General features: G+C 33.0%; 1 protein-coding gene and 1 non-coding gene across 3 annotated transcripts; one reads left to right on the top strand and one right to left on the bottom strand.

Moving 5' to 3' along the window:
• The first annotated feature begins 1,898 nt into the window (after positions 1 to 1,898).
• Positions 1,899 to 1,970, top strand: TRNAD-GUC (transfer RNA aspartic acid (anticodon GUC)). The gene has a single exon. It is a non-coding gene; the product is annotated as a tRNA-Asp (tRNA).
• A 523-nt stretch (positions 1,971 to 2,493) lies between these two features.
• LOC112027586 (serine/threonine-protein kinase STY13) lies at positions 2,494 to 6,974 on the bottom strand. Of its 2 annotated transcripts, none has more exons than XM_024060239.2 (6): positions 6,165 to 6,974; positions 5,862 to 5,994; positions 5,481 to 5,685; positions 4,120 to 4,244; positions 3,871 to 4,029; positions 2,494 to 3,137 (listed from the first exon to the last, which is right to left on the bottom strand). In XM_024060239.2, exons 1-6 carry the CDS (start codon positions 6,293 to 6,295, stop codon positions 2,823 to 2,825), a joined length of 1,068 nt encoding a protein of 355 aa, XP_023916007.2. In that variant the 5' UTR covers positions 6,296 to 6,974; the 3' UTR covers positions 2,494 to 2,822. The 2 variants fall into 2 exon arrangements, with proteins under 2 accessions (XP_023916007.2, XP_023916006.2); XM_024060238.2 differs by having other exon boundaries at positions 6,131 to 6,972.
• Positions 6,975 to 14,133: the final 7,159 nt, after the last annotated feature.

The following is a 14,133-nucleotide window of genomic DNA, read 5'->3' as shown; positions in this document are numbered from 1 at the left end:
ATCCCTAGTGACTCTACCCATAGGAATCCTCATACCCTCTTCAATGAAGGCAATCATGGGAGTTACAACGGCATTATTAGGCCTCTTCTCGTGCCACTCACCTTGGTTGCAATGCTGTATTGACACATTATTGGGGATCGTATAATATCTCTTAAACTCCTTTTGGTGGTCGGGAGTATCAACCAAACTAAAAAATCTAACCATTTGGGAAAAAGAAAAAAAATCTACTAATATGAAAGAATAAGGGAAGAAATTTTGTTAACAAAAATGCACACTTATGAATTCAGAGAAGAAGGACTCCTTGGACGAGGTTATCAAGTGTGGGGAGCGTATTTATGTTCTTTTCTTCTTCTAGAGAGGCAAAATGGAGATAAGGGCCTCACATTTCCCTATATATAGGCTGGGAAAAAAGGAGCGGTAATCTTCCTGCCCCTTCTGATGACAAATTTTGAGTCATTTGATCATGATCTCACTGTAGAACTCGGGGGAAACAGTAAGCCACCTATTGCATTTATTACGGAGTTGGGGATTCCGAAGCATCACGAGTGGGTCACAGTCAGTTGAAAAGATGTGCTCACGTGGGAACTTATTTGTGAGTGTGCCCTTGTTAATAACTTTTATTAGCCAAAACCTCAATTTCTTAGTCGGGAATGAAAATTGAGGTTCTGGGAGGCTATTGTGAGGATGAGGATGCACCTCGGACCTCGAGGACAAGCACTAGTTATGTGAGATGCATAAAGTTAAAACATCAAGAAGGAAATAAAGCAGACTTGGCACGAAATACGATAAGGATGAAGAAAGAAGGGTGTAGAAGCCATCCCTTTCGCATTAAATACAAGACAACCACTCCTCTAGTTGCATTAATGAGGAAATGACCATGAACAATGGTGGCATAGCTAATATTGCAGGGTAAAGCTTATTATTATGTTCCAAATGAGACAGGAGTCCTAGGGGTACAATCTTAATCCTCCAAGTGTAAGATTAAGATGATATGTGGTTGGGTATAAAAGGAAAAGGGAGAGCTTCGTAAAGGGGGACTGAATCATTTGTATTAGGGAGAAAGAAACACATACATATCAAGATATACCTTCCCCGAGGAGTGTTTTTTCTTTCAAACTTGCTTGTTTTAATCATTTTCTTTGCTCTCTATCCCATTGTGATAAACATTTAGCTCATTGAACATTCGTTATCCAACTCACTCTCTAACAAATCTATTATTGTGGGCTTATTGGGCTATTGTCCAAATCTCTTTTGGGTCGTGGATCAAACTGGATCCCTACAGGTATATTGTAAAATGATATGGTATAATAAATAAAGTAGTTTTTGAGATGATAAAATGAAATATTTTTTAGAAATCGGATGCTAATAATGATATATATAAATGAAATTACTTTTATCCATTTATTTATTTATTGTGTAAAAGTTTGATGGTATCTTGAAAAAAAAAATGATAGTGTTGAAAAGTTTTATGTTCTCTTTTTAGCAAAAAAAAAATCATTCCCTAAAAATATTGACTGTAATCTAAATTAGTATTCCATTTTTATGCTTTTATAGCGATGATAATAGTATAATACAAGACGGTAGATTCAATTATTTTGCGTAATATATAAGAGGAGATTGGTTAAGGTGGAAAGAATACTTCAACAACAGTAAGTTTTGTTGAAAATTCAAAACTTTTAAAGTATATTTCTGGTGAAATATTTTCTTAAGTAATTAAAAAAAAATTACTATTATGTATTTATTTTTACTCGAGTAAGGTAAAAACTAAAAACTAAGTTTAAAAAGTTGTCTTAAACTCATAATTGTGTTTCTTTATTTTTTATAACGGCTATAACTTTGGATGTTCCATATGAAAGAAAAGAACTAATATTATTCGATAATATCAACGCCACGAACAGGTCGTTGTAGTATAGTGGTAAGTATTCCCGCCTGTCACGCGGGTGACCCGGGTTCGATCCCCGGCAACGGCGATATTTCTTTTCGTTTATATTTTTGTATCCGGACCGGGTCATTTTGGCCCAAACCCATTTCTTGTGCAACAAAACTAGTCCAGCCCATTAATTAAAAAAGGCTCTTCTGCGGAAGTACAAGAACCCAACCCCTCTAGTCTTGATTTTAAAACACAAGCATAAAAAAAGTAGCTCAGGCATGTGTCAGTACTCAGTTGGAGGATGTTAATTTATGTCATTACTGCTAAGAATTCTGTTCTACATTTATAGGTATTAATGGTTTTCTGGTGCTTCAATTAAAAGTTGAATATCTTAGATAAGATCAAACCTACTTTATTAACTTCTTTCTAGATGAAAGAACTGTTTTCCTTTTTCCTTTTCACCTAATAAGATCAAACTCTCTCTAGAAGTTTGGTTTTAACTTATGACTGTTTTGCAATGCTTTCTCTCTCACAGGTCAGCATTATTGACCATTGATTTTATCATCTCAAGTTCTGAATCAATCAAGAATTGACAAGAACATGTTTTGGAGTGCATGGTCATATAACTAAATCTGATACAATTCATTAGCACTAGAATGTTAACAGTCATTACATAATCTGGAAGATTTATTGCATACATGTAGTAGGAGTAAAGGCCTTTGGATGGACCTTATTTTACAATGAAACAAGTCAAACAACATCTCAGCAACCCAACTCCAGAACTCAGTGAAGGCCTCTTGACCATAACATCAGCTCCAACATAATTTCCTATGTCAATTTACTAAACTAAGTTTGAGCAAATTTACTATTTTTCTTTTGAAGTAAGGTGTAGTATTTTTGCAATATCTGAGACTTTAGTTAATTGAACTTGACTAATGATTATTAATTGGGATCAGTAGCAATGTCTAAAGCAACTGAAAAAACCTACAGAGTTGTCTTCTATGTTGGATGTTGGGGTTTCCCCTGAGTCATGTCTTGCAGCCATTAAGGAACTTGTACCAGGAGATTCTGGCGTAAACACAGTATTCTCTGAAGCATATATCCGAGGAGGGATAACGGGCTCTGGCGTTGAAATAGTAGACAGATAATGCAAGAGCATCTGTATAATTTCGCTGAAGTTTGGTCGAGTGTTTGGGTCCTCTCTCCAACATGAAGTCACAATCAAACCCAAATCCTCAGGGAGGTTTTCAGCATTGGGCCTCACATTCTGAAACAATAAATATTTGGATGATGTTAAAAGCACCAAGAAATAAATGAGATTTAATCTAGCAATGGGACAATGTGAATCCTTGTGGCACACATTGCAAAATAAATTACCTGATGGCCTAATCATTGAGATTCATACAAAAACAAATAAGGATGTTAGACCCCTTTCTAGAATAAATTATTCTTATTGTACATTCCATTCCATTCAATGTCAAAGTTTGAACTGAATAGCCATAAATTAGAACTACACGAGCAATTTAGCCTTGCAATCATTTCTTATTTTTTCCACTGAGTCACCACACAGCAGCTGCTGAATCTTTCTAAACCTACATGTGATCTTCACCAAGATGGTCTGGCTGCATTGTTCAAGTGCACTATCCTAAGAAAAATTTCAAGTCCATCTGATTGAATTTGATAATTTTCCCTGGTAGTTTTTTAATGAGGCGTGTAAAATGTTGCCTATCAAACCTAACAAAACTGCTGGGGAGGGGTGTCAGCTAGTTCTCCTAAATTACTCAAAGTTTCCTGCACTATGGATTAAGTTGAAAAAGAAATGCTCCCAAAGCTAGCATATTTTTTGTTACCTTTGACATCTTATAGTCCTAGAAGAGATCATATGAGACTGTAGACACCATTAAAGTTGCTATTTTAAAGTCCTACCCTAAGATCACACACATGCAAGAAACCATCCCATCTTAGATATATCATAAGACAAGATCAAAACATATAGCTACCTTAAAAGCGGCTGCATATGCTGCCTGTAGATTTGACATGCCTTCAAAAGGCAATTTATTGTGGATGAGCTCCCACAGCACAATTGCAAAGCTGTAGGCATCCACCTTGTGATTGTAATGCTTCTTTTCCCCGTGCCTCAGCGTGACTGTGCTGTAAAGCTATCTCCAAATAGGGAAAGAATCATTAGTAAATACAAAACACCAAATGCCTGAACAATATAAACCTAAAGCCTTCAAGCAATTGAGTACCTCTGGAGCCATCCAACGATATGTCCCTGTTTCGGCCGTCATCATCTCTGTTAATGACTCTTCTCTAGCTAACCCAAAATCTGCGAGTTTAACTGTTTTATGGTCTGCGGTCAAGATCAAATTCTCTGTCAAAAGAAAAGGAAACAAAGTCGTCAAACTTTTGCTCAAACCTAGGTTTCTCAAGAAGTGGCTACACCTGATTTATGTGGATATCACTTTGGAGATAGTGCTCAAAATTACTTCAGCTAAGATGTTAGCTAGAATCTAAAATATAAGATATTCATCTTTTGAAACCATCTCATGTTCACCTTGTCTATGATGAGCAAGAGTTAAACTAGGAATGGCCAAACGCTGTTTGCTCATTTGTTATGATTATCAGATTTTGACATAAAACAAAAACAATAAGTCAAGAAACTACTATAAATTGAATTTGACAGAAGCAATGTGATCCTAAATCAACAGGTAGACAGTAGACCTTCTCTTAAGACAGCAAGCCAGAGAAGCTAAGAGATGCGATACAGGGACAGCCAAGGAAACATAAATCTGGGACAAACCAAAGCAATGCCATCAATGATGCTAAATCTGGTTCTACCACACAATGGAAAGCCTCCCATCAGATTTCAAAATCCAAATTAAATTTTGCAGCTACCTTCTGATGCTAATTGTAGGTATGCATTTTCATATGTCATTGGACATGCTCACATTTAAAGTCAGCCTGTTTCTTCATGTACTCCCATGTCTGTAGCAGAATAGTTAATGCCACATGGATCTCCAAGAATAACATTGGCTCAACTACTTTAGAATTTTAGTGCAAACTTATTCTAATTTGAAACCTACAGACATCAAAAGCATATTTGCATAACTGTTTTGAAAGCCGGACCTCATGATGAGTTCTGCTAAAATACTATCTTAAGCTTTCTTGTTTTCTGTGTTTTTTCTTCTTCTTTCCCCCCTTTCCCCCTTTTTACAGCTACTCAAGTTGATTAGTCGACGCCCACAACTCAAGTTGTTTACTAAAATGTCAAGGACCAGTCACCATACAGGATTTCATAATCGTGATTGACAAGTATCCCAGGACTAAATACTCTTCTTCATATGTCAGTTACTTGCAAGAACAAAATTCAATTGCAATTATCAACCAACTGAAAAATGGAGATACAAATGGTTTATGCAAGTAACACATTCACCATGTTATGCAACACTGTCGTGAATCCTTCTAATAGAAGTTAGAATTGAACTACAAATGACTTAGCACAGACATGACACGCTTCCAGCTAATAAAATATTCTGTTCTTTTCTTTTGTGAGTTAACAACTGTACAAACAACAGAAACTCCAACCAAAACAGCAAAATAACTATACCAGGTTTCAGATCCCGGTGAATGATCCCATGGGAGTGTAAGCATTCCATAGCGCGAGCAATATCAAGTGCAAACCCGACTGCCACACGCATATCTAAGCAGCTTGGCCGCAAATCCAACAAATATCTACGCAACGTCCCACCCATTAGAAGTTCAGTTACTATCACCATAACAGCCTTAACAGGTACCTTGCAAGCACCAATAAACTGGTAATACACAAGTAGACACAGTCGTGTCAGATATTGATTAAATGCTCACTTCAATGGTTTCTTCTAATCACTAACAATTCACTGACTATCCTTAAATTTCAGATCCTGATATAGATAGAATCATATGCTTAAAAAATTGAAATATCATTTCCTATATATGCTTATCAAACAACCTTCACTAGATTCTTGTGTTGGACTCTGGATAACATTGCAACCTCTCTGGCAAACCGAGCTTCTCTCTTGGCAATTTCTTCTGGGGTCTCTCCCCTATGAATAACTTTAATAGCAACAGTTTGATTTTTATATCTGAAAAAAAAAACAGAAATTCCAGCAAATTGAAGATTAAGACAACTGCACCATAACAATATACAACTGATTAAATGATCTAAAACAGTAAGCCAATAACTAAAGCCTCATAAATATGAGATACAAGAATTCAGACCCCAAAAAGGAAAAGAGAACCCAGGTTGACTTACTGCCCCTTGTAAACTTTGGCATGTGCACCCTCTCCAATCTTTGGCCCAACAAGAAGTTGATTAGGATCAACCAGCCACTTTGCATCCAAATTGAACTCTCCCTCTGAGTAAATCCCATTACCAGATCCCATTTTCTTCTTCTTCTTCTTCTTATTCTTCTAAAACTCTCTCTCTCTCTCTCTCTCTCTCTCTCTCTAAAATAGGAACAGAACTAGCATAAACTGACTAACCAAAGTAGACCCTTTTGTGCATCACACAATTAAAGTACACCGAATAAAAGAGATGCTATAATAAAAACATAAAAAGAGAGAAGTAGAACTTAGTACAAAAGGACATGCTTGGTTCTGCACCAATGGCAGGTCACTCAGCACAGACCCATCCCCAAGATCACGCTTGCAGATCCAAAAGAATTCAACACGTACTTTTGTTTGGGAGACAGAGAATAAAGCCCCACATGTTCTTCTATGGCACCCACCCACCCAACTAAAACTATTATTAAGGATTCTAAAACTGAACTAATAAAACCAAATAAACTCAAAGAACCCCAACAAGCTGTGTCTCAGAAACAGAGTAGATGAGGAAAAAAAAGTTGCTCTTAATGGCAGAGTAGTAGACAAAGAAAAGCCTTTAATGGAGGGTTGGAGTTTAGAACGAAACAAAAACAAAAACGAAGGACCCAGATAGAAAATTTGGGTTGCACTTGAAATGGTGGTTGTGGGGTAGGATTTGTGATTGATATTATAATATTCTCCGCGTATTGTATTGTTCAATTCTAACTCTGTTTCTTGATCTACAAGGATAAAGCGGAGGAAGGAGCTCAGTCTGTGTCAGAAACAGTGGACTTTTAATTTTAGTAAAAGATTATATAAATATAAACAAACATAAATAGGGGAGAGATATTTTTTTTGAGGGGGAAATAGGAGAGAGATTGAGTGTGTAAAAGGAAATCTAGATGACACCATATATATTATATATTTATATATATGGTAACATCATATATCATCTATATTATATGTTATATTATTATATAATAAAAGTTGGAACTTATAAATCATGATTTTAACAAGTATTTATCATAAAAAAAATAAAAAAGTAAGCTCGAAAAATATTTTGTCATTAAACCTAAACCATAAACCAATTGGTTTCTTAACCTAATAATAAAAATAATTATTAAGAAATAGACGTTTTTACTATTTTTTATTTTATATATGAATAGTTAGAGGTGAAAGTTTTGAACTTTTGATATTTTTGTTGAAAATATCATAATGTGCAAATCAATTGAACTACAAAACTCTTGTCATCTTCTACTATTATGAAATCCATATGACTTAAAAAAAAACTTCTAAAAAAGACTTCTTATAAAACCTTATATATATATATATATAAATACATAAAATGCATTCCAATCATCTATTGTCGTAACATTTTTTAATTAATCAATATTCATTGATTTATACTAAACATAATCCTAATCAATACTTATTGAATTAGTTTTGGGATTGTATAATATATGTACGGTGTTTATAATAATTTACGATAAAATTTAAATTCTAATGCATAACAATCAATTTTAAATTACTTATAATTTCTTCATTTTTATCCAATTCATTTCAATGCTTCTTATAAATATGTTTTTAATTTAGTTTTAATTTCATAAAGGGTGCATTTACATCACTTTTTTTAATGAGAATAACAGATGTGCTGATGCTTTGGTGAAACTGGGGAAGAGATCACTAAGATCATCTAAAGATATAATGGCAATGTCCATTTTTTTGTGACACCTACTTTTGTTAATGATCAAAAGGGGCTTAGTTACTTCTAAAAGCTGTAAAATTATTAGATACTCCCAAAGTATCATAAATGTGTACTTCTCATTCTCATATAAATGATAAGTCCTACCATGAATTTAATTAGTGAGACCCACTATTCATGTGAGAAGAGAGAATATGCATTTATGATATTCTGAAAATACACAATAATTCATCAAGAAGTTGCCTTTACTATGATGTAAATAGTGTGTCCACTCTATTATATACAAATAACTGAATTGCCGGTTTATCCAAAATAAATAAATAAGAATTGAAAACAGCAAATTAAAGTTCAGCTACCACATTAATACAGATTCTATCATAATAATGATCGATGAGGTCTAGATTTAGAAATAACTACATATCCGTTGAAGGGATTTCAAAGAATTCAAAATAAATAACTACATATCCGTTGAAACTTTTATTTATTCATAAGGATTATTTATTTATTTATAATTCAGCTGTGATGATAAATAGAAAATGGGATTTAAAAAAAAAGGGGGATATATATGAATATCAGTTTTCTTCGTAAAAAAGATTGAGTCATACTATCACTGAACGACAAGGGTTTAGACTCTAGACTGATAAGAAACTTTTATTGTTTCCATTAGTTAAAATAGTTATTGTTGTATTATACTAACTAGACTAGTAGTTACTCTTCTTTAAAAAAAAAAAAAAACTAGTAGTTAATTACTAGAGTACTAGCCTAAACAAGAAATAAAAATAAAAATAAAAATACCAGAGTATATCATGTACTATTTTAATACCAATTACAAAGCTATTATTGCAGTCCCATTAGTTATACTCCTAAATAAGAAAGAAAAAATAAAAAGGTTGTATTAGAGTATATTATTATTTATGTTGCTAATTAATAGTGTGTTTGGATGGAGGGGACTATAAGAGATAGGATGGGAAGTGTTTAATTAATTTTGTTTGGATTTTTTTTAAAGGGAGGGTGAAGGAGGTTGGGCAGGTGTTTTACTCCTCCAATTTTTTTTTTTTTTTTAATTCAATTGTTACAACAATTTATATGTTATACTAGAGTATGTTATGCATTTATGTCAATAACTAAGATATTATTGCATCCCCTCAAAAAAAAAGATATTATGCAGCTTCATATTCATTTAGGTTACTCAAGCTAAATTGGTCAAATTTTTGATGGTTGAATAAGAGATTTGAGATTCAGTCTCTACCTATACCAAAAATCGATTTGTGTTTTGATCTGATGATAAAAAAGACAAACATCATAAGCAGACGCCATAGATTGAAACTATATATATATTAAAAAAAATTAGTATTTTCTTTTTAATAATTTGATAGTTACAATAATGAGAGAATGAAGATTTGAATCTTGATTTTTTTTTTTTTTTTTAACAAAGAAACACGTGTTACATCACTGAACTACAAGAGCTTTAGGGTATTATTAGTATAATAAATAAGAAACTCTTAAACATCAGGACTTAAAAAAAAAGAAAAAAGAAAAAAGGAACTCGTACTCTCTGTTGGGAAAATGGCCATCCTTACTCTTTTTTATTCCCAATAAAAAGGGGAGGGGGGAGGTAACAAGGGTAAAAATGATCTAATTAGATTATTGTAAAGCAGGAGAGCCAAAGAGCACCAATCAGTTGCATGTGGACATGGATTTTGGGCATCAAAACAAGCACTACTCAACACATTTGCAAGTATAATTGGGATTAGTTCATTTTCTTTTGTTTATTTTGCTTAAAAAATAAATTTGAATAATTACAATTAATTTTTTAAAAATTGCATTCCATCATACCTTAAAATTTTGTCAAATGAAAGGGATTATTAGATCATGTGTTACTTATATAGTGCATCAATTAGAAATTTAGAAGTACTGTAAGAAACATGGATTATTCCTTTCAAGCATTAGGTAAAGGAGAATGGCTCAATGATCTAACTTTATACCCTTGATTCTTTTGAAAGCAAAAGATACTAGAATTTTGGAGTATTCATATGTCAAATCTCAATAATGCAGTTTTTAGCATTTTAGTCTTCAATTCTTCTATGAAATTGTAAGGCATATAATGTTGGATTAAGACAGATGAATGTGGCTACCAAAAGAACTAATCTGAGTTCACACGAGTGATGGGATATATGGTTGAATACATTGAAACTTGAAGGTAAAAAAAGTCTTTCCTAACTAGCCGAATTCTTCTAGTTTTTATAGCCTTTCAGCTCAAGAAAATGGTGGAAGAAACTCTTTTAAGCAGTGGCCTATGTAATAATCCATTAATAGATTAATGTCAAACGTTATTGCCATAGAACTTTCTTCATTGCTTTGTTTGTATTGTCAAAGTGACTTTCAATTCCATTCTAAAAGAAAAAGTAGGTTCACTTTTGAAAATGGCAATCGAATACTTACGGCTGCCATTTTTATTATTGGGTGCTCACTGGCTGAGGCAATTATACCCTTTTCTCTTTTTCATAAATCATTTCCTTTTATTTTATTTTATTTGTTCCTTTGGTGCTGAGTGTAAGCCATAGAACTTATTTGTTGCTAGAAGTTTATTTGCTGTCAAAGTATTTGTCAAAGGTATATTACCCAGTTAGCCTAATTAATAAAAATTCCAATTAGCTCAATTAATAAAATTCTTATAATCAGATAAGAAATTTAGGGTTCAAAATCTCCGACAACATGAAAAATAAATTAATGTCTTAACTTAATGACTAAAGTAATCATAATAATGAACATCGTAGATTGAAAATTTACCTCATATATAAAAAAGTATATATCAACTCAAGGCCAAACCAAGTTCTAGACCATTCTTTGACCTTATAACTTTTGAGGTGGTAACTAATATAAGAACATTCACACTGGACATGCTAAATGCCAAATGTAAGCCTATTTTAGCATTTAAGCCCAAAATCCTCACTCCATTAGAACTTGTAAAACCTAAGTATTGCAAAAAAATTTGGAATTGTGCTACAATGCAATTCTACCTTTGGAATTGCACTGTAGCACTATTGTAAACCAAAATATATTATTTTATGCTCACAGTGTTTCTCATTTCCTCTCTCTCTCTCTCTCTCTCTCTCATAGAGCTTGTCCCTCTTTCTCTCAGTCCTCACTCTTTCTCTCATCTCACATCTCTCTTTCTTGTTCAAGGCTTGCACCGGAGTTGGGTTGGGTTTGATCTGGGCATGGTGGTGGGTTGGGATCGGTTGATGGTGGGTTTAGATTGGTCAGCAGGCTGGGTTTGTTGGTGATGGCTCTGATGGGTTTGAATCGTAGTTCCGATGACTCCGATAGTGATTTTTTTTTTTTTTTTTTTGAATGAGTTGATCGTTGGGTTTGATGGTTTGATGGGTTTACTAATCAGTTTTGGCCATGGTAGAGAGAGAGAGAGAGAGAGAGGAGAGAGAGATTTTATTGTGTAGAAATATTATTTTAATGAGTAGAATAGGAAAATAAAAGTTGAGATGTTGGATGTATTGTAAAATGATATTTTGTAATTGATAAAGTAACTTTTTGAGATGGTAAAATGAGATGAGATAGCATTTCCTAATAGAATGCTCTAAGTAATCACTTTTACATAGAATGATGTTATTTTTATTTTTAAGAGATCTAGGATTCAATTTTTACCTATACCAAAAATTTATTGGTATCTTGGTCAGATCATCAAGATCAGACGCTATAAGTTGAAACTCTTTCTTTAAAAAAAAATGATTGGAAAAAGAGATTAAATAACTAATTACATTATATAATTTTGACATATTTTCAATATAATCATTTGAATTCTATTTTTGTTCATTTCAATCATTTAATTTTAAAACGGTTTCAAATTAGTTACCTTGTATAATAGTAATACATCTAATCTTGTTGTTAATTTTAGTTGTTTTTTTTTTTTTTTTTTTTTTAAACGATATCATTTTGATGAACTTAACGGTACGGATTGAATGGAAATAGACATTCTACAACCTACCTTGCAAATTAATCAAAGTTAGGAGTTAGGAAGTAATTTATATAATTAAAAAAGAAATTAGTGAATTAAGTAATGCCATTCTACCTAAAGATTGGTAAATCATCACAATGGTGGATAATCTCAAGTTTGACTAATTAGCAACACCGACAGACAGGTTGAAATTAACTTTGTCTTTGAGTGTGTGTGTACTGTCAATAAAACAATTACTGTGGGACATGACGGTGCCATGTACTTGTGTAGCAATTCAATAATTGTGAGTTTTCTATTTTTCTCATTTTATTAGGCTGAATCTAATGTGTCTAGATTTTGGTGGCTCGAGGGATTTGAATAAATCCACATTCCACTGCATTAGCTCTATTATATTTAGATAAAAAAATGGTAGATTTAAAAATAATACTGTAATAAAAAGATTGACGGGGTATTAATTATTACATTTGTTTTGTTAGAAAGGGAAAAAAAAATTGTTTGTTTTCTTGTGGGTTTGGTAGACTATTCGGAATTGGACATTTTTCTTAGAGAGAATTGGGCATTTTTCGTGAAGGTAGTCGGTGGGGTTGGCCTCCCTATTTGACTCTAATCCTACGTTCCTAACAGCCATGAACATGATGTTTGTTAAAGTATTGTTGATTTGAAGGTCAGAAATCTACTTATTATAAGGATTACTTGGTATTATGATAATCTGTTCTTATTATCAAGCTAAGATATCGACTGATTTTTGGTATAAATGAAGTTTGAATTTCAAATTTCTTATTTGATAACAAAAAGTTTTAACAACTGAATTAACTAGAATCTATAAATTTACATTTTTTTAACTTATATTTGTATAACTTTTTTTAAAGAGTTCATTTTAAATGATTGAGAAAATTAAACCACCAAATAAGCATTGAGTCTTAGGGACTGTTTGAATTTTTTACCACTCATCACTTCTCACTCAATTTTCGTTACTCATCACTTAAAATACCCCATCACTCTACACAAAGTGTGTTTGGCACCATCACTCAACTTATCATCACTCAAAATTTTTAACTATTTGTGAACCCCATACCTGTAACTTGGTGCAGCTTTTACTTTATTTTTCCTTTAATCCCCAGTACCCAAACTAACCGAACCTAGTGAAAAAAAAAAAAAAAAAAAAAAACCTAGAAACCTGAACCCAGTGAAAAAAGAAAAAGAAAAAGAGACCAGTGAAAGAAGAAGAAAAAAAAAGATAAAAGAAAGAAAGAAAGATTTGAGCGAAAACCAAAACTATTATGTGATGAAGAAAAAAAAAGAAAAAAAAAAAAAGAACGAACTGACAAGAGCGAAAAGGAAGAAAAAAAAAAAAGAAAAGAAGAAAGAACAACTGAAGAACAGTGGAGAAGGAAGAAAAGTGGAGAAGAAAAAAAAAGGGTCAAAAGTTGCAGCTGACCCTGACTAGTGAGTCCCTTCATGTGTGTTTAATTACCAAAATGCCATTGGAAACAGAGTTATGAAAACTGAAAACACCTAAAATGTGTTTTTAGTTTTTATAACTCATCACTCAAAAATCAGAAAATTGAGAGGCTGTTGGCACCATTTTTTTATCACTCAATTTCCGTCACTCAATTTTCATCACTCATCATTCATCACTCATCACTCATCACTTTAATATACCAAGGCTGTTTGGCACCATCATTCAATTTCCATCACTTAATATTTTTCACACTATTTGTGGGCCCCATACCTGTCACTGGTGTAGCTTTTTTTTTTTTAGTACCCACAAACCCGAACCAGTGAAAGAAGAAAGGGGAAAAAAAGTTCAGATCACCTGAATCCATTGAAAGAAGAAAGGGCAAAAAAAAAAAAAAAAAAAAAAGAACACTAGGGAGACCGAACCCAGAAGAAGAAAGGGGAAAAAAAAAAAGAAGAACAGGGGAGATCGAACCCAGGAGAAGAAAGGGGGGGAAAAAAAGGAAGAACACGGGGAGACCGAACCCAGGAGAAGAAAGAAAAAAAGAAAAGAAAAAAAATGAAGAGTTATTTTGGTCAAAAGGTGCGGCTAAGTTATGATTAGTGGGTCTCTCATATGTGTTTAATTACAAAAATGCTATTGAGTTATGAGTTATGGAAACTGAAAACAACCAAAATATGTTTTCAGTTTCTATAACTTATAACTTAAAAATCAGAGAATTGAGTGATGGAAACAGAATTATGGAAACAGAGGATTGGTGCAGCCAAATGGAATTTTTGCTATAA

The sequence above is a fragment of the Quercus suber genome, unplaced genomic scaffold, assembly GCF_002906115.3.
Source record: "Quercus suber isolate HL8 unplaced genomic scaffold, Cork oak 2.0 scaffold_10, whole genome shotgun sequence".
NCBI classification, from domain to species: Eukaryota; Viridiplantae; Streptophyta; class Magnoliopsida; order Fagales; family Fagaceae; genus Quercus; species Quercus suber.
The sequence above is the reverse complement of the archived record's forward strand: the minus strand, read 5'-3'. Positions and strand labels throughout refer to the sequence as shown.